At 41.3% G+C, this 20,847-nt stretch overlaps 1 protein-coding gene across 2 annotated transcripts; it reads right to left on the bottom strand.

The window, feature by feature from the left end:
• Nucleotides 1-864: 864 nt before the first annotated feature.
• Nucleotides 865-20,058, bottom strand: ppm1bb (protein phosphatase, Mg2+/Mn2+ dependent, 1Bb). 2 transcript variants are annotated; one of them, XM_088323456.1, is made up of 6 exons: nucleotides 19,665-20,058; nucleotides 6,280-7,129; nucleotides 5,313-5,430; nucleotides 5,118-5,229; nucleotides 4,889-4,946; nucleotides 865-2,837 (listed from the first exon to the last, which is right to left on the bottom strand). In XM_088323456.1, the coding sequence occupies exons 2-6, from the start codon at nucleotides 7,108-7,110 to the stop codon at nucleotides 2,520-2,522; spliced, it is 1,437 nt and encodes a 478-aa protein (XP_088179582.1). In that variant the 5' UTR covers nucleotides 7,111-7,129; nucleotides 19,665-20,058; the 3' UTR covers nucleotides 865-2,519. The 2 variants fall into 2 exon arrangements, with proteins under 2 accessions (XP_088179582.1, XP_088179583.1); XM_088323457.1 differs by lacking the exon at nucleotides 19,665-20,058 and adding an exon at nucleotides 18,508-18,638.
• Nucleotides 20,059-20,847: the final 789 nt, after the last annotated feature.

Here is a 20,847-nt window from a genome sequence, read left to right as displayed (position 1 = left end):
ATTTTTTTACCATCACGATGGTTCAGTTCATAAAATCTTGACAGTTTAAGCTGCCGGTTTGAGGTGGTTGGGTTGCACGTGCCTGTGACGTCACAAACACGCACATCCCGAGTGCCATTTGAGAGGAGAAAAAACATGGCGCTGTGGAGAAACTCCTCCTCCTCCTCGATGCTGTCGCTGCTGCTCCACAGGGCGGACGCAATCCAGCGCTCGGTGGAGGGGATGCGGGTGGTGGCCGCGGCTACCAGGGGTCTTCCAATTCGCTGGCACACTAGATGGGACAGACATGGAGACGGGAAGGGGCGAGGGGGTGTTGGAGGGTAGGAGTCAGTTTCTCATGTCGGTTTCATACATGACTGAGTTGCAACAAAATGCACTTTTTTGCAGTGAGTCCCGACAACGGGATGAACGACCCGATGAGGACTCACCTCGCCGGGACACCTGTCGGGACTTAAAAGCGAGAATGGGAGGGGCCAGCTTTCCTCAAAATTATAGAGCAGAATAAAATTTCCTTTGTTGAGAGGAGACTCCATGACTGAATTTGTTAGTGATGCTAAGATTCCAAAAATCATAGGATCTTTGGACCACAAACCAAAAATGAAGAAAAATCACACATTTTGATCTATATCAGAAATACACTTGATCAAATGGGTAAAATGTATTTACAGACGCTTTTTTTTTTTTAAATTGAGTTTTTTTCCCCAGGAGGCCCTAAGTACTAGCTGCCCTTTTAAATCAAAGTACATTATTTTGCAAACTTTAAATATTGCTAATTCAGGATTACAGACCATTCAAAACATTGGGATGATGATCAAGACAATAAGATGAAGCTGATGCAGAAATAGGCAGACAAGACACAACAAATTACATTAAAGTATTTTTTAATTTACCTTGCGAAACAGATTTGGCCCCATGTAAGCCCCAAGTGCCTTGAAAACATAAGTGACCAGAATAAGAGCGTACTTCCAAATAATGACACTAGCCGAGTTTGTGTCAAACGTCCACTCAATGAAGCTGTCAATAACACTGAAGCCTCAAGGTGGCGCTCATTTCCCAAATGGTTTGTTTGGGGTCAGGGCAGTAAATGAACCGCACACGACACAATTTGCGGTCAACAAAATCAGTTCGTAAAACAATCTCAGCAGCAAATATTGGTCACCTGCTCACACACACCACGCAACACACACAAAAAACCACAGGAGTGTGTCCTGAGTCTGCAAAGAAAACAGGGTGTAATCAGGGTGGCAAGCACCTTTCCCACCTGTCCAATGTAAGTTGGCGAAGGAAAAGAAGGGAAATGGGCATCATCAGGCTAAGGGGGGGTAGCAGTATTGTTAAAGCCTTGGGTTGCATAAGCAGACATTGTTGCTATAGACGGCTTGTTCGTTATGTGGAGGAAAAAAAAAAGCCAGTGTTCCCCATAAAGACCCTGGCGAGTGGTAGTCTACATTTTAAAATTCAAACGCGGCAATCTGGGGCATTTTTAGAGGAAAGTCAAGAATCTAGATCTATGATGAATGTGTGCCTATTGAATCCTAAATACACTATTATAAAAGGGAATAACACAACTAACAAGTCACACCCACAAAGGAGGGTAAACGAGAATTTACAGCAGTTTAATGCAAAGAAATATTCTGCTGGTCATTTAATTAGAATAAAAAATACTAGTGTTGGATCCCGATGCCTATGCTGTAGTCCTTGATGGTATCGTATCGGCAAGTAAAAGACCAAATCACGAAGTTTAAACTCCTATTGGTGATTCGATACAAGTTTCGAATGTAATTAAATGTAGAACTCCTCGCTGTGGTTTGGTAAATGACAGTATGTAGTGCAGCGTTAAAAACCCCAGGAAAGGATCGTGGGGACTTAAAAATATTTCAAGCTGGGAGTATGTGCTTTAGCACGGAGGCGAGGGGCTGACTGACCAAGATTCCTTTTGAATTAAAGAGATATGTAGCACAAATACACACAATAGCTTTTGTGGTCATTTATATGATGAGAAATGTAAAATTATTTCGATTTAACTTTTGATCAAAAGTTATTTATAAATAACTAGTTTCAAAGATTCTGGGTGGACCAATTAAACCCTATCAGCCCACCAAAATCATTTTATGTATGGGAAACACTGCTCGCCCTTTTCTACGAATTAAATATGTGTGTGTTATCTTTTTAAGCTGCAAGACAACAGAGCTAAAAAAGCGCCAAAACAGCACTTTAGCTGAAACCAACCAATCAATTTGGAATTTGTCTTGACTAAATGACGTCAAGGAAAGATTAACTCCCTCAAAAGCACATTTAAAGTCATGATAAAACCAATAAAATGTGTATGAAAAGCGCTGCCTGGCTGGGTTGAAGGCTGAAAGGAGAGGAGGAAAGCGCAGGTGAGGAAGCGGACTTCATCGTCAGGTTTCGATGAAGAGACAGAACGAGAGCAGCCAAGATAGAAGGTGGTCCGGCCAATATTGACAAATCGAGAGTAACCAAGGGAAAGAAAGCTCAAAGCAGGGAGAAGGCGGAAATCAAAAGGTGGGATCGAACTCGCGAGCGAGCGAGTCCTGGCAGGCGTCTGGCTCGGCGGTGGCGGGTGAGGGCGGGGGCGAGGGGGGTGAGGGAGGGGCGGCGGTTTGCTCCGGGCCGTGGTCCGTGCCGTCGCCGTCTGGCGGGGGGCGGTGGCCCGCGCCCTCGGGACGCAGCTGGTAGGTGGCCAGGGAGTCCTCCAGGATGGCACGGTACTGCCCCCGGTGGTGCAGGCGAAACTGCCGCAAGGCCTCCATCAGGTGAGTTGCCGGGCCGCCGCCTTCTCCCTCCTCGCTCTCCTCCTCTCCCCCCGCACAAGCCTGAGGCGACACGCCAGGGGGGGGGTCAGACTCGACCGACATGCCCGTCACTTCGTCATGACATCACTCCTTTGGGAGTTTGCAAACAGCAAACTTTAGCCATAGTTGCAACGGACATACGTACAGGATCATTACTAAACTCAAACCGAGAGACGCACCGTGAATTCTGGACTACCAGTTGCGACTTTTTCCTACATTTGAACTCATTCAATGCCATAACGCAGGGGCCTGGAACCTATGCCTCGCGAGCCATATACGGCTCTTTACATGAGTCCATAAGGCTCGGAGATAAAATAGAAATTGTACCAATATTTAACATGTTGTGTCATTTGAGGGCCGATTATCACACGTACAGAATCAAGACCACACTAATTGCAAGAAGGGTTTAGTCCAGTATATATAAGACACAATTTTAACTAGTTTACAGTCAAGGTGTCACACAAACAGACATCGTTTTGGTGTAAATCGCAAAATAATCCTTTATATGGAAGCTCATAAAACAATCTATGTTACTCATTTTTATTCCTATACACCAAAAGAGTGGCGAGTATTTATTTTGAAATACACCAAGCTGAATAGGTAAAAGGTCCAAGACATACCTTAAATAACCCACATTTATTTAGACTCACATTACTGCCTGGGGATTTAAACACATTCACTATCATACTCACAAAAATTCACTAGGGTATGAGCGTGGATCGTTTCACACCAATAACCATGGGCATAACAAGTCACCAAAGCCATTTATCACAGGGGGAAAGAAACGCCAGTAAGTAAATATTGTACTGCACACTATTCTACAGTCGTATTAGGGCTGCACGATTTTGAGAAAAAACCTAATTGCAATAAATCAGACCAGTATTGCAATTTTCGATCTTGGAAGAAAGGTGCATTTTCTGTGCTAGTTTTGTTATTTTTCCAAGTACTTAACCCTTAGCTTCATGACCTGCCAGGACATACATTCTTCCATGAGTGGAGTCTGTAATTAATGGGGGAAAACATAAAAATACTATCAAAATACATCATACCCGGCCGGTGATAGGGCAGTCAGACATTTGAGAAGCAAAGACGTGTCTGTATGATGCCACCAGTCACCCCGAGACATACCCTTAGAAATTGTATAAAACACTAAAGTTTAGTTTTTCAGATGGTGATCAACGTTAACCTGGGACCAGGTAAGGCTTCATGGTATTTTCCCAGCTGTTTCAGAGCTAAGATGCCCACACTGCACTCATCTTGCATGTGATTGCAAATAAAGCAAAACATTCAGGCGAGAATAAAAACCTACTATTTCTGTGTTTTCTAAATTAGATTATTAAATGTTAGTAGCACTTGCAGTGATGATTTCAGTTGGGGACAAAACTTGAGAGTGTATCCTTTCAAAAGTTACCAAAACTGTCCAGATTCTCCAAACAGTTCAACAACAGCATTCAATTTACCTTAAGTACGTCGTGGATTGAGATTTTATGCGAATTTTACAGGATTGTTGATTATTGAACTTAAAAAACAGTGCTCTCTTCTGGGGAGCTGTGATGGTGTCTGTCCATTAATCCTTGAAAAAAAACGAGGTGTCATAAGATTACACAATCGCACTACGTCACATCCCAATGTCGATTAGTCAATTTCTATTAATCGTGCAGCCCTAGTCAGTATTCCTATTTTTCCATGTTGCCTCCATCATGTAATGTGCGGAAAGCAGATCATCCCATTGGCTACAGCCTACTGGTGAATGGGTCTACGAACTGCGCCAAATAAAAAAAGGCCTGGAATGAACCCCCAAGATACACACCAACACAACATAAAAAAACAATCCTGACTTGAATGAGTATATATATTGTGAACTTAAATAATAAACAAACAAGGCGGCCAGCAGCCCGAGGTGATTTTAAAGCGTCTGCCGTTAACTCACAAACATAATGTTAGAGTTAGCTGTCGTCTGACAAGGTGTCATGGAAATGTATTCAAGGCTAGATGGAGCTTATGTGTGCATGGGCCAAGTGGTAAGAGGTTTATGGTATTGGGGATGGGGGTTAAGTAAGAAATGCACTCACCCCTTCTTCTTCTTTGTGAGGGTTGAGCTTGTTGTACACAGCTTCGATCACACTTCGTCTGCCAAAAGCCGGACGCACAGAGAAGGTTCACTTAGTAACATCTCAAACGAACGAATTTCATGAAGGTCAGTTGGTGCTTCAGAGAAACGCCTTAAAATCTGTTTTTTCCCCTCAAGATGGCCGACCAGCTAAAAATCAAGGAATCGCTCAGTACTCGTCTGCTACCTACTTGCTAGCCAGCCCTCCACCGGGTGGAAGGTTAGGGATGTTCTCTGCAGCTATGTTCCTCAGCACAAACACCAGGTCGGGGGTCCCAGTCTCACCGCAATTATTGAGGAGCTCTGCAAATCCAATCCCCGATAAAAAGGAAACTTACTTAGTCTTCTTTAGAAAAGGAAATAAACGTATATGATTGTGTGCTTACCCTCAACACGAGTCTCCAGATATTTGTCCAACTCCTCCTCTTTCTTTACAGCTTCTTCTGAGATTTTGGGAGCGCCGGGTAAACAGACCAGGACCACACTCATGTTGTCTCTGCTCCCCTGCGGCATGACGCACAGTTAACAGTTTAGGTTTAAAGGCAAGCACAACACTGCTTATGGATATGCCATTAATAAAGTATACACTCAACATACTTTGAGGGGCGTCTGGCAGTGGGCCCCTAGAAATTAGTGAAGACGGGATTGGCTTGGAAATCAAATTTTTGAATTTGGAACAAATAATTTAATTTCAAGCTTAATTCATTTGGCTTCGTGTTGTCAGCTGCAAACACTTTTAACATAGCAAGAACGCAGGTCTTTGCTCGTCTCCCTATGTGGTTGCAGTGAAGGCTATGTGCGCTTCGCCTAACTTCCTCGTCTTAGCTTTCGAGTTTGGGAGAACATGTTTGTCTTTTCACCGCATCCCTCACCGCCTGTCTCCTCGTCCTTGTTAAATATTTTTTCAAGGGGTCACTTCAGGGTCCACTCTAGATAGTGTCAACACCTCTGGTTCATACTAAATGCTCTTACTCTGTCCTGTATGCTTTATGGAGGCAAAATGTAAAAAAAACAACGCCACTGCTCCCTAGTGTAGTGGAGGTGCAATTGTTCTGCGTGCAAGAATTAAAAAAAAAAAGTAAAGATATCAAAAACTAACCCACACTGTTTGAGAACCACTTAGGTACAGTATATCGTGTTAGCCATTGATTCGGCTGGAGTGGCAATCTTCGTTGATAATGCTGCTAACAGCCTTGTTAGTGGTTAGATATGTTGAATGAAAACTATCACATAGTTTGAACTAATAAAATCATTTGGTAGTATGTGCTTTGTCCAAAATATTTTACAAAAACGTATGATTAGATAGCATTTTGTCAACATGGTATTTAATAGCTTGTGTCTTTTGATACTTACTTTGTGCAGGCAGGTGTCCACCACAGAGTTACACACTTTCTCCAGGTCCTCGCACACCAGAAGCCGCGAGCGCACAAACTCGCAGAGCTCTTCGTTGGACATGACGTCCCAGATGCCATCGCAAGCAAGTACCACAAACTCGTCGCCCTCGGCCGCCCTCTCCAAAACGCACACCTCGGGCTCTGGGCTCACCAACTGCTCCGTGGGGCCCTTGCCATCCACGCACTTGTAGTCGTAGTCCCCGAGGGCCCTCGAAACAGCCAGTGAGCCATTTACCCTCTGGATCATGACCGAGCCGCCGGCCTTCTGGATGCGCTCCTTCTCTCGGGGGTTGCAGGGTTTGTGGTCCTGAGTGGAGAAGCCCACCTTGGTGTCTCGGCTCAGTACGGCCCGAGAGTCCCCGCAGTTAATGAAATAGAGGTGTGTGGGGCTGAGCAGCACACACACCGCCGTGGAGCCGCTGCGGTCCAGGCCCTGCCGCAGGTCGGCGAAGCTGCGCATGTACTCGTCGATTTTCAGAAAGCCAGAGCGGATGCCGTCTTTCACGCCCTCCACGGAGCCAGAACCAGAGCTGAACTCGGCGCCGCCCGATAAAATGTGCTCCAGCAAGTGACCCGAACAGTAGTTGGCCACGCGAGAACCGGCGTGGCCGTCGTACACTGCGAAGAAAGACCAGTCCGTCAGTCCGTGGGGGAGGCCGACCACGGCTGTGTGGGCGTCTTCCATTTCAACCCGCCATCCCTGCATGGAGCTCAACCCGTAGCGAAGGCCGTTGCCGTCGCCGTGGGCGCTGTGCTTTTCTGTCTTCGGCTTGTCCAGGAATGCACCCATCGCTGCCTAGAGCTGGAGACTAACCAGAGAAGGAAAACACACAAAGTTATGTCAACCAGAGAGGTGACTTGCAGCAGATGCCCCATTGTGTCAAAATCAACTGTTGATGTTCCGTATGAAAGGCACCAGGCCACAAAACCTGGCTTGTTCTACCGTTACAACAATTTGAAACAACTAAGCACACAATGGGAAGGGCTCTCGACTTCTGTACAAATTCAACAACCTGTTAAATGATTGCGTTTTGACTTAGCGTATTTTCCACACTATAAGCACACACGATAATAAGTCGCACCGCCAAAAATAGTCTTTTGATTAAATGTTTTTTTTTTCATTTACAAGGCGCACTAGAATATAAGGCGCAATGGAATTTAAAGTAAGTGCCATATTTGTGCATTGATTCATGAATCAAAATATATATCACTGATCACAATTGGAGAATTGATCCCGGATCACGACAAACCTAGGGATAAGATGACCCACGAAAAGACATTTGGTTTAATTTAATTTAATTTCATCATCACACTATTTTTAGTCACCGTACCATGTTAAGAGAATGGAGAAAACAGTCATCCTGAAAGATATAAACAAACGCAAAGAGAGGAAAACAACTATTTGGTGTATCTGATGATGAATCGGACTTTGAAGCACATTCAATAAATACAATGTACATTGTATGTTGGTATTGTGTTTCACATTGTCAATAAATTATTTTTAGCGTGGCCGGACATATTCAACAAAGTCTGTCACCTACAATGCTTGGTTTGAGCTGAGAAATAGAGAAAGAAAAGGGCATAGTGATTTTTGATGCCTTTTGGTTTCCTATTTGGTACCATAACAAAAACTATTGTGATAATGTTAGAAGACCTAATGCCTTTTCATATGCTTTCTATGTCCCTTGTGGCATGGTGGTTAGGATTCAGTGCCCTCACTGTTGCTATCCAAGTTTGATCCTCGCTGCCACCATGGTTATGTCATTGCACAAATATGGTAATGTACCGCTACACATTTCCAATTTTATCCGACCATAAGGCGCACCGGAATATTAGACACAAGTTCAAAATTCTGGCAAACTTGCAGTTTTCAGGTGCACCGTATAAAATGCGGTATTACCCAATTACCTATTAAAAACAGAGCTTCTATAAATCTTTTTTCCTATTTTTAGGAATGAACGTCAGTATCTTGGCAGAACAAACACTCCTTAAGTGATTGAGAGTTCTTAATAAAAGCGCAACAGACAGAGCCAAAGTCCTGACAATCAAGGCAAAGCTTGTAGAAAGGGAAGGAGAGGTGGAGGATTACTAGACGGCAATTTCTTTGAGTATCTAAGAGTACACACAGCGGCACGTGGGGCGGTTTTTATCCATGTTGGCAAGTAAAGCCTACATCATGCCGGAGCGTCAGCATTGGGTCAAAGTTCTACCTGGCAAGTTGAGACAATAAGGTGATAAAGCAACCCAGCCTCTCACATTTTTTTTAAAATCACACCCAGTATAAACCTAGTTTTTTGTCCTACTTCAACCCCCTATTTCTGCTATATGCCCTGTATTACAACTGCTTCTTTGTTTTGTTTTTTGTAGACTGTCGAGTATTTTGTACTCTATAAACTTTGGATGACTTACATTAATGATTCAATTTTTTTTTGTAGGTCACAAAGAAAAAAATAAAGTATAAGTCAATTTTAATTTTCCTGGCTTTGAATGTAAACTCTCAGAAAATAAAAAAAAATCTTTTTTGGGCTTATTAAAAAGCAGATCTTTGCATGTAAGTATACTGTGTTTTTATAAGACCCGAGAAGATCAATCTGCCTTTACGGATAAGCACTTTGATCATAAAATATTCCCTAATTTCAGTTCAATTGCATCACTGAATTATTAACCGCTTATTAAACTTAATCACATATTTGTTATGTCAGTTTTTTTATATTGAATTCATGCAGAGCAGTGGTCCCCGACCTTTTCTGTACATCAGACTGGTTTGATGTCGGACAATATTCTCCCTGCCCATTAGAAATAACAACAATATTAACAATAATACGATCACAGATGTAGAACACTATATAGATAGCAATGTTTATTGAATTGACATACTTTACACCTGGTATTAAGAATTGACGACGACAAAGCAACATTTTCTGGCACTTTCATTGGATTGCAGGGTTTTTCATAATGCTCGAGAGACATACTGTATTTGTAATGCCTTAGAAACCCGATCTGATGCATAAACATACATGCCCGTGTTATACTTCCCATGTGACACGACCAGGCTGTGCCCAAAAAAGGCTACCACTACGACCGATTCCATTGGAATGTGTGGGGAAAACCTATTAATAAACCGGAGCTGCTTTAGGTTTCACAGCTAGGGCGGGACAGTGGGCCACACCGCCATTGTGGAAAACAAATCCCCTCCAACCAGGCCCACCACTCAGCATCCGGGCCACGTCGGGAACGACGCGAGCGCAAGAAGCTTGTAAGCTCCCGCTGGCGGCGATTTTGTCTAAAAATAAAACAAACACGCAGCCGTTGCCTAGCAACCACCCACCCTGCCTCGCAAACATCCAGGCTTAGCTTCATTCAGCGACACCCCTCATCCACACCACACTCACACACGAGAGAAGCAGCAGCATTGCATCATCCTGGCTTCAGAGCCTGAATGGAGACATGCAGAAGCCCTGTCAAAATAAACACACCACACTACAAAAACACAACACTAGGAACTCTGCAAAGCCACTACTTAACCAGTCAAAGAAAAAAGCGCCCTGTCATCTACTGCACCGTGACCGCGCATCAACCCCAATACCCACCCCCAAATGCAAATTTTTCTGCCAAAAAGCGGTTGACTTAGAAGAAGGAAGTGAAGTGTCGGGGAAGATTACATAACGCTGCAAAGAGCATTGCTCGAAAGGAGAGGCACAGTTAGCAGTGTAGCTTCCGGCCACCAATTACGCTAATTTGTTTGGAGGTATTCCGATGATTTCGCATACAGGAAAGCTACACTACTGTGCACCACGCCTCATCATCTAGGCTGGGTCCTCGTTCCTAGAATTTTATTAAGGTTGGTACTAGGGCTGGACGATTAACCAAAATCTAATGGATAACGCTATGTGACGTATAGCGATAGTGTAACCACTAATTCATAGTTCCAGTTTGTCACATTTCTTGGTTTAACAGGGCCGGCCAATCAGAAGCAGGTTTTAATTACACCATCTAATAAAGCCGGGGCAAAGTTTTCAAGACGTGTGTGCAGGACTCTTATAGGCTGGTGTAAGCTGCCGGTCAGTCATACAGCCCTTGCACAAATGGCCACCAAAACAAACGCCACGGTTCGTAGCTTTAGCGGCTCGTTACATTGAAAGTAAATTCATTAACCAAATCGGACACTGAGGTAAGTCAGAAAACCACAAAGAAAGCTGATCACCAGTGGGCGCTGCCTGGATTTCTATCGAGTCCGAGAATTGACTGAGGCGGCGTTGGAAGGGAAAGCTAAGAGCTGGGCTAACAACTCTTAAGCCCCCACTGCCAAACGTGGCTAGTCACCAACACCAGATCCACCTATGACACATTCGACTTGTAGTTACTACTCGTGGAAAAAAACACTACATTTGTGACTCATGTATTTTAATCATCACAAAGACCTTGCAGAAGTTACCAGATGCAAGCTAACCAGCCTCTCTCTAAATTGTTTTCTTACACTAAAAGGAGTAGCCCTCCAATTCTGTTATACTTTTGTTTAATGACAATGAAGACTATTTGTTCAGCTACAATTTTGTTTTTATTTGTAGATCTACAGTTATTTTGTTACAGTCGTATACTCAGTCTAAGGAAATCATGTCATGTCACTATAAGTTCTCACCCAAAACAAAACAAGCACAGAAATGCACTTTCCTTGTAAAATCAAAAATCGCATCGAAATTGCAATACAGGTCTGGAAAATCGCAATTAGGTTTATTTTTCCCCTAAAATTGTGCAGCCTTAGTTGGTACACCTTTTTCCCGACCAAATTCAAGCCCTTTATAAGAACTTTCAAATCCAATGTTTCAATTTCTACACTACCATTGAAATATAAAATCTGGAGTGAATCATGTATTTTGTAGAGCCACAAATGTTTCTGCAATTTACATATGCAATTTTTAATCTTGGGTCTGCATTTCAAAGCCAAATATCTCAAAAATCTCTTCTCAACTTAGTTGTTAAAAATGGCAGTAATATGTGGCTTACATTTTCAGTTGCAGGGAGGTCTTACCATTACAATTTACCATTGGGTGCGCTACCTTAATTTTTTACATGGCCCACAGTAAAAGTCCATAATTGATATGTTATTCTTGCACTAATAAACATTACATGGTAGGCCTGAGCGACAAAACGATAAGTATGGTGATTCAATTTTTGCCAGGATAAATAATATAATGCTAATTTTTGAGTGAGATGACTAAGACTTGTTACTGGGGTGAAATGAACAAATACTGTACTAGATTTCTCTGCAGAAGAAGACAATGGTAATTTTGAGCACAAAAGAAGCTATCTTTGGGCTAAGTGTTAGCACATAAAACAAACTAATTTTCAGTGCAGACGATGATGATACTACATTCTGTCTTTAGCACGGAGGCTAGTTTTTGAAATGTCAGCTTCGAGCTTGGAAGACAAAATGGACAATCACTTTTTGACTTTAAAGAAAACAATGATGTGTTACGACTAAGAGCCTGGTGCTCGTTTTTTATAATATACTGGTTTCTGGCGCAAAATAGTTTAAACGCGAGCTTTCTGCGCAGAAGACATTTATTGGCCTTAAAGTCGTGTCATTGCCTGTGCTGAAAGCTAACATTCACATTTTCTAAAACTGAAAAAATTGGGTTATTTTCTCACTTCGACGCTAAAAACTAGCATTGTCTTTAACACGGTAGGCTCATGTCTTCTTGAGACTAAAGAATATTGGCATCTTTACCAAAAAGTAGCTTTTTTTAACGCTAAAAACGTATGTTGCCTGCATTTGGCAGCAAGCTACCATCATCCTATTTTATATAGCTTTGGTTTTCATCCAGACCAAAGAATAGCATTGTCTTTCAAAATAGCCTATTCCACAACAAAAAGTATAATTGCCGCTAAAAACAAAATGTTTATTTTGGGTAGGAAGCTAGCATCATGATCATCGTAGAAGATAGATTTTCACATAGAGACTGCTTTGCCCTCATGTAGGTTTTAGATCGGGGGATGGTGTCATAATAGTCTGTGGTTTGCAATAATCTGTGGTCTGTGCAGCCCTTTGAGACTCTTTGTGATTAAGGGCTATACAAATAAACATGACTTGACTAATAAAAGATTAGATAGAAGTAGATACTTTAAACTGAAACTACCAACCCACCACCGGAGAAAATATGGGCGCGAATGCAATGAAAATGAGAGTTCTAGACCAACATTCAGGTGACGAAGAATGTTATAAGGAACGGCCAATCATGTCGCAGGAATAGTGGAATGGCGGCTCGCAGAGTGAAAGCGAAACTGGACTACAAGACGGTCAAAATAAGCGATAAAGAGATGAAGGATAACACCCAGGATACCCAAGTAAAGCATGCTGAAGAGTCGTAGACAACAGAAGCCCCCATATTCATTTGTTTGGAGGCATTTTGACTACTTACAAGTTTTATTTAAGAAAAAAAAAAATGCGGCGACATGCACTGCAAACTTTGCCGACAACACGCGTCAACCAAGACTGAGAACACGACAAAATGATTCTAACATTTTAAACCATATCACCCGCTAGAATACGATTGAGTCCCAAACAATTGCTAGCGGAAGTTCAACAAGCACCGGACCAGTGAGAAACAAACAGCGAGCTAGCAAGGTGCTACCTGCGTATACCTCCAACCAGCTCTTTTTCTGAAAAGGTATTTACTTGTTACTTATTTATGAAATGCAGTGTAATAATTTGTCGAAGCGAGTCATTGTTGTACAGATTGGTTAAAGCAGCATCAGATTTTGTCAACTTTCATTCAGGGGCAAAAATTGGACCCAAAATGTAAAGTCAAAAGGTGTGATGATTATCGATATCGACCGAAAAATATTTTACTGTGATGAAAAATTTTGTCATATCGCCAAGGCCTATTACAAAGTTCCCTTTTTAGTATAGCATCCACCTGTCCTCAGGAGGAGCCAATGATGCTTGATAGAACAATACTGAACAAACTAATGCCCTCTGCAGTTAATCACAGGGGGAGAAGAAATGCAATTGCAAAGCGAAGCCATCAGAGAGCTGTGTCGGAATCATTTTGGGGCATACCTTGTTGATAAACATGGCAAAATGTCAAGCATTTACAATATCTCCATCCGAAATTCCAGCCTTTTTAAATCCTTGAAAACAAGTTAAATATTCAAGCATTTTCAAGGATTTCAAGCACCCGTACGAGCTGCATTTTATACATCTGAATTTCACATATCTGCACCTTTTTCTTTTTAATCATGAGCAAGTTTGTTGTTGGATTTGATAAAAAGAAGGAAAGGAAATTGGGGAAATATACTGAAAAACATCATACCTGATGTCTAAATGTTTTTTGCATTATAACATTTGATGTTTCTCTGGGAAAACGGATCAATTACATTGCATGTTGGGAACAAGTTAAATCCCACTAAGAGCCAAAAGGCTTGGAGCTTTTTAGTTTATCAGACTTGCAAGACCGTACAAAACACAGGAAAAACAAGAAATAAGTTTATGAACAGGCTTCAATTACACTCCCAGTTAATAATACCCACATTACATCTGCTTGGTCATCTGCATGAATGTAATCGTTTGGTTCACCTCTTGCTAACCCATTTGAGTTCCGCTATGTTATCGTCAATGGTTATCGAGACGTCAAGCTGATAAGGCTAGCTACAAAAGGGGGACATTCCGTGGGTTTTACCAAATATAGACACTCTATTTAGGTTTGCTGGTGTTGGTGAGGTGCTCTGTGTAATTCCGACTGCAATGTGGTACTAAATCAGGGTTACTACAGCCTAAGGCAAGTTAAATTCAGACATTCGTCATAGAGCCACTTCTCATTAAACTTACAATTTCCCATGATCCAAAATAAAGGTCTGAAGTTGCTATCTACATAATAGGTATTCTAAGACATGTGTCCTCTGTGAAAGGAATGACTGAAACCACATCATCGTTTAGATACTTCGGTTATTATGGTCACGCGATGTTGCCACATAAGTAAATCTGTGATTTATTAAAAGAGACAATTGATAAATGTTACTAAATATTTTTAGTTAAAACAAATATAAATTGTAGAATTGTGTTCATATTTTTAAGACATTTGAAAATTGGACTTGGACATTTTAAAGCCAATTGAGTCCTTATTTTTATAATAATGAATTAAATGCCTTTAAAGACTTTCCAAGGATCCGCGAGTAGCCTGTAAATTCAGAGAAACCTTGCTACTTGCTGGTTCACAGCTTAGCGGATTTTGGATTGAATTGTCTTTATTGACATTGATATCAACGCATCGTGAATTGTTTTCCAGGCACTTTGTGTGTGTGTGTGTTGGGTGGGCGTGACTGTCTGCGTACACGACTGTGATAGGCTAGTGTATGCTGTCAATCAAACAGCCGGGGTGGGCGGGCCCACAAGTCATGGTCTTCGACCCAAAGCAAACTAGAAAGCACGGCACGCGCTAGCTTTTATTGGTTCGTTACATTGAAAATGAATTAATCAATTAAATCGGCCTCTGAGGACAGTGAATAGAATGCAAAGAAATGGAGATCGCCAGCGGGTGCTGCATGAAGTATTATTGGGTTGGTGAAGCGACTGAGGCGGTGTCGCGAAAAAAACCAATATCAAGGCTGCAGGTCTGGCCTACCGCTACAGCAAGACTAACAATAGTGTAAGTCCCCCCATGCAGAGCCCGTATCTCACCAACACCAGATCCATTACCTATAAAACAGATGACCCTAGGCTACAACTCGAGGAAAACCGCTACATTCTGCACGAATTTATGATAATCATTGCAGAGACCTGGCTGAAGTCGATAAGTGATGCTGTCGTGCACCTTGCCAGACGCTCTCTAAATCGCTTTGATGCACTGAAAGAAGCAGCCTTCCGATTTTGTTGTACTTTTGTATTATGACAATAAACACAACCATTCACCTGCAGTTCTGTGATTTTATTTATAGAACTATAGTTATTTTGTTACAGTTGTACACTTTCAGTTCGCAAGGATGTCATCTCGAGGTTAGTTTGACCCTTTGGGGGCATTGATTAAGGTTTGACGCTACTGCGCGGATTTTTACAAATTGCAGGATAGTTCTGGTGCTTTTTAAAACACGATAGCCGAGGGATCTATGTTTAAAGTAAATAAATAGCCTAAACATGTGACAATTGGGAATGGGATTTGTATTTGTTGTGAACAAGTAATTACCACCATTATTAACCCTCTAGCAACTGTTTATCATGGGCCATTTGCAAACTTCCTGTATTGACACATTTTTGTGTGAAAAACTATTAAGTAAAAACCTCCCTTTACCACTGTGCTACATGGCTCCCATGATTATCAGTTTGACGGCAAAAGGGAGCATGATTTAAGTCGTCTGGTTAACATTTCTTGATATATAAACGAACAAGATGCCCGTGTAACTGCAAACACTGTACTGAATGGCAGTTAAAAAAATCAGATTACATGCCAAAACCCCGCGGTCAACCTGACGTACCGTTTTCCACAAGAGAACCTTGCTTACCACGTGGATATGCACATTTCAGATACCGTGGTTTGTGAAATGGTTAACTGGAAAACAACTTTTATGACGAGATTTAATGCACCTTACGGTACCAGCTGATCAATAAAATGCACCACTGCCAGTATTTAACTTTGCATCGTCAGATAGAGCAAGCCATATTCGACACTTAACACTGATCAATAATTTACACCGACTTATGTGCACTGAACAATAATGTAGATCTGTAAAATAAAAATAAATGTGTGTGTGCACCCTAAGAAGTCCAAAACACCGTATTTATTAAAACAAAAAAAAGTTAAGTTATTAATATTTACGTGTGTATCATGACCGTGTATCATGATATACACATCACACATTGTAGATGTTGCCAATGGCCAGCACAGTCTTATGTCATCGATATCAAAATTCAGATTTAAAATAATTTGAAGCACACAGCAAAATTACAGCAATCGCTATAACGCGGTTAACTTTTCATGTTCTCACAGCTTCAGATTTTCATCACATATTGTGTTCTGCGTTTTGTTTGGTAGAACATTCTTCAACAGCGTAAGAAGTATTGTTAACATTCTGAGTAAATGTGTACAGGTACAGTACACTGTACTTTTATTGGTAGAACGAATGATTCGGCCAGGTGTTGAATATTTCATTGCATACTTGTAAAAAAAAAATAACGGTTAAAACTTTAAATATTTCACGAAGAATAGGTTATTTTTGTAACGTAGCCACCGCGAGGGGTTATTATTAAAGTATTACTGTAATGACAGTGATGCAATTTTTGCAGCATTAGACCTCAGAAACAACAATATGGGTTAAAGTATAAGCAAAGGCTGCTTTTATTTATTTAACATGTTTACTTAAAATGACAGTGTGTAGTGTGACTGCTAGAATTCACTGTATAGTGATGTGCATCCGTAAAATTATTATATTTTAATCATTAAAAATAATTATATTGCAGTTTGGTCGTAGTGTGTATTCTCCCCTGTGCTTTTTGGCACTCGTTTTCAGTTGCACTACAAAATATAGTGACATTTAGTGGTCAAATTTTACCAGTGGTGGGCTGTCAGTGCCTGCAAAGCCTTCTTTGCTGGCACCAAAGTATCTGTATCATGTGATGTTAATCTTACTGTCCATGAATACTTATTAAATAATTTTTAATTGTCTTGTCAGCTTCCTTTTCTTGCTTCTGCTTGGTAGCGCAGCTTCTAGATACATGTTTTCATATATAAGCATTTGTCCAATAATATCTCGGCAATCACTTGTTGCCAGGTTCAAAAATCTACCCGTAGGCCATCACAATCGGTTCTGCAGGCCACGAAGGATAACATAAGAGTGGTTTCGACTGTTTGTGTAGCCAATCAGATTTCGGGTTGACGGACCAGGGCCTTCTAGAAGGTGTGAGGATACGCCATCAGTTTGATTGACTTAAGGGCAGTGACAGAAGTACCACAACGAAAAGGTGAAGTAAAAATCCCCTTTCCACTGCTTCTGTCGAACTGACTTTTTCAGCCCTAAAACGTATGAAAACTTGTGGCAGAAGTACGACTGGGCAGACTCGACTTGCAGCATTTGCTCAGATGGCAAAAGAAAAGAACTTCTTGATGGGACTGAAACATGCGGATAATCTGTACGACAAATTTAAATCTTAAGGAGAACGCATTAAGTGCACAAATAAAAAGGATTTTAGGACATATATTCCTAAATAATTGTGCAATTTTGTTCCTGAAGCTCTAGTAAATGTTTATAGGTATATAATTCTTATCGAGCAGTGTTTCCCATAAAATGTTTAAACCCGGGAGGGTGGGCAGTCCAGAGGAAAATCATGTACATTTTAAATTCAAACGGATCAATCTGATGCATTTTAAAAGCAAAATCAAGAAGCCAGAGCTACGATTAATTTGTGAGCTTCTATTCCAGTCTAGGGATTATGACAAATGCATTATCATTGTAACATGTGAGACGCGCCACGAAATTAACATTCCTTTCTGCTATCGTGACTAATAATAGTGTGATAATGAGACTGCCTTTTCTTGTGTCATCTACAGCACTGGAGGTCCAGTGGATACAATTCGGTGCTCTGACCGCTGCGATCCAAAATTGATTACCGTTTCAACAGCAAAGTTTGCGCTGAGGAACGGTGAAACAAGATTTCATACAAAAAAAAATATAGGGGTGCACGTCATACACTAGGGCAGTGTTTTTCAAGCCTAGGTACCAAGGTAAACTTTTATTTATAAAAATACTTTTATCCGTCGAAAATGTTTGAAAATTAAGTTAAGTCAAATATTTCACTGTACTACCTCATGAGCAGGTAATTAGAATAAGAAAATAATACTTAAAATAAAAAAGAATGATGTCCTTTATGTTTTTATTTTTTACAGTGCAATCTTAAACTGCTTTGTTAAACAAATTATTAAATGTACTGCACTACCTCATGAGCAGATAATTAGTATATTAAAAAAACTCTATACAAATCTACTGCCACCTACTGATATGGATGACTATTACAGTTCCTTGTCTGAAGAAAGCCAAAATACTGAATAATGGCCTGATTTTATGGAAAGATAAAATTGGAAAAATTTCAGTGGCATACTAGACAAGGTCTCACGGCACACTGGAAAAACATTGTACTAGGGTGAGTGACAACCTTAAATACCGTGTATCTAAAAATACTACCACATTTATATATACACACCACAAGTTGATGAGAATCTGGGAGGACCAATAAAACCCTGGTGAAAGAAATCACACTATTATGAAATGTTGCAAATATAAAGAAATATTTTTGTAAGAATAAAGTACAACAAATGAATTTTATGAGAAGTGCCAAGATATGTGCAAGACTCGTGTAGGTTTTAGATCAGGGGATGGTGTAATAATAGTCTGTAATGATAGTCTGTAATAACCTGTGCAGCCCTTTGAGACTCTTTGTAATTGAGGGGATCACAAATAAACATGTTGACTTGAGGTTTTTGAGTTTTTCCTTTCCCTCATGTAAGTTTTAGATCAGGGGATGGTGTAATAATAGTCTGTAATGATAGTCTGTGGTCTGCAATAACCTGTGCAGCCCTTTGAGACTCTTTGTGATTAAAGGTTATACAAATAAACATGATTTGACTTGGTGGCCCACCAGATTCTTCCTACGGTGTGGAAAACACTGTTGAGGGTTGTAGTGATTCAGACGTAGTACTACTCAAAGCCTAGGTGTGAAATACACGGCCCACCACTATTACATACTGTCCCTTTAAGTCTTTTATTATACGTTTTTCCAGAAGCACGACGTCGAATTTCGTTGTAAACAATATTACATTATGACAATAAAGACAACTCAAGTATAGGCCCGTCAAAAGATAATATTCATTCTTGAAAAATACAGTGAGAGGTGGTTGTAAAATGCCCGTTTGCGGGGGCTAATTTGAGCTAACGTGCTAGCCGTTGACAGTTACCAAATAATTATCATTATCTATGATTTTTCACGGAAGAAAATTAGCGTGTTAGCTAACGAATTAGCTCGCTTAGTTTACGTCACTCCCAACACGGAAAAAGAACCTTTTCGAAAGAGCGCCTGCGGCTATTTATGACGTTGACTGATGATTTTTTATTGTTTTTATTATTAGAAGGAGGGGGGGGGGCGCTAACTTCGAAAACTTCACGTTACCTCCGTGTCCATTTTAAATAACAATGGTATTAAAACACACACGTTCGGCTTCGTTTACGAGACGAACATGTTGCTATAACGAACGCGGCGGACTCCTGTTTCCGCGGAAAGGCCTACTTAATACGTGCGCTCTGAATGCTAACGTGTTAGCACGAGCGCACATATACTAGCTAGCGTTAGCATGCGCTACTTACCGTCGATCCCGGATCCGAATCCTCGCTGAAGCCCCGAAAAGCTTCCCCGGGCGATGCTAAAGCTAAGCTAGCTTTCCTTATTTGACCGGGAAGGAGCGTTAAGAGAGGAGGGGGGGTAATAATAATATTTCGAGGTTGGCCTCAGATGAGCGACGTGAAATCCGCTCTCGGTGGTTCCCTGCTTGGATGGCGTTGACTTTCACGCATGTTTGACGCCACTTCAGTCCCCCCCTTTAGCGGTGAATTTAAGAAAATTTCGCATTCAAATAAAAGAAAGGGGGGTAATGTTATACAAGAGTGAGAAATGCGGCACTTTCCTCCATTGATAGACGGCCTCCGGCAGAGCTTTCCGTCCACTTTGGGTGCTGAACGAGAGGAGGTGATATTTTGGTTAAGTGCTCACTGATTGGTGAAAATAATCCTTCGGGCTGAGACGTCAGCTAATTTGCTGGCTTCGGTGTCAATTAGCTAGAGGCGAGGCGCTCATTGGTCTATTGGCTGAGATCTTCAAGGACGCGCTCGTGTTTGTGTGCCTGCGTGCACCGGCTAGGCGGAGTCAAAACAGTTAAATGTTCAATTTACGTAGGATTTCATGTCAATTTGAAATACAAAATATCCGAAGTTTGCAATCCTAATTAATGGGTAGTTTTTGGTGCACCACAACAAAAGTTTTCCCCTTCTTACTAATTTGTTACATTGGTCTTAGTTGCATGTTTACCCCGGAGTTCACTATTGAGATACGCCGCTGCTCACATCTGAGGAGCAGAGTGACGCCTTACACTGAAAAACAACAGCGACCAGATGATGAAGGTGCTGTATCCGGGTCAGATCAGGAGGATTTTCCTGCTACTGGTAACCCTGGAAATCAGTACTATCTGTATTATGAGGGGGATAAAACCCCTTCCCAAAAACTGGCCTCAAGAGAAAAGGGCGCCGGCAGGGTGTACTTGGCCAAGACACAGCACAGGAAGTGATGGCTCTATGACCCTTGCGGTCAAGGCATCCAAGAATTAAAAAATTAAATACTAAAATAAATCCAAAATGTTCATAAAACATAGATAACTTTTTTACCATGGGGAAAATCAGAATTAATGCACAGGCGAAAGACTAAAATATAACATTTTACAACCATTTACTGTACCTTCATGCAGTGCTTCTATGGCTCACATTTTTGTATTTCGCA

Source organism: Urocampus carinirostris, chromosome 19, assembly GCF_059441175.1.
Source record: "Urocampus carinirostris isolate Australia breed hairy pipefish chromosome 19, RoL_Ucar_1.0, whole genome shotgun sequence".
NCBI lineage: Eukaryota > Metazoa > Chordata > Actinopteri > Syngnathiformes > Syngnathidae > Urocampus > Urocampus carinirostris.
This window is presented reverse-complemented; position numbering and strand designations above follow the sequence as displayed.

Excerpts from the sequence above, each read along its gene's own strand:
- ppm1bb (XM_088323456.1), bottom strand. The coding sequence starts at position 7,110 with ATGGGTGCATTCCTGGACAAGCCGAAGACAGAAAAGCACAGCGCCCAC. Across the intron at positions 5,230-5,312 it reads TCTGGAGACTCGTGTTGAGG|AGCTCCTCAATAATTGCGGT; the intron begins GTAAGCACACAA and ends TTGGATTTGCAG. Across the intron at positions 2,838-4,888 it reads CTCACAAAGAAGAAGAAGGG|GCTTGTGCGGGGGGAGAGGA; the intron begins GTGAGTGCATTT and ends GTGTCGCCTCAG.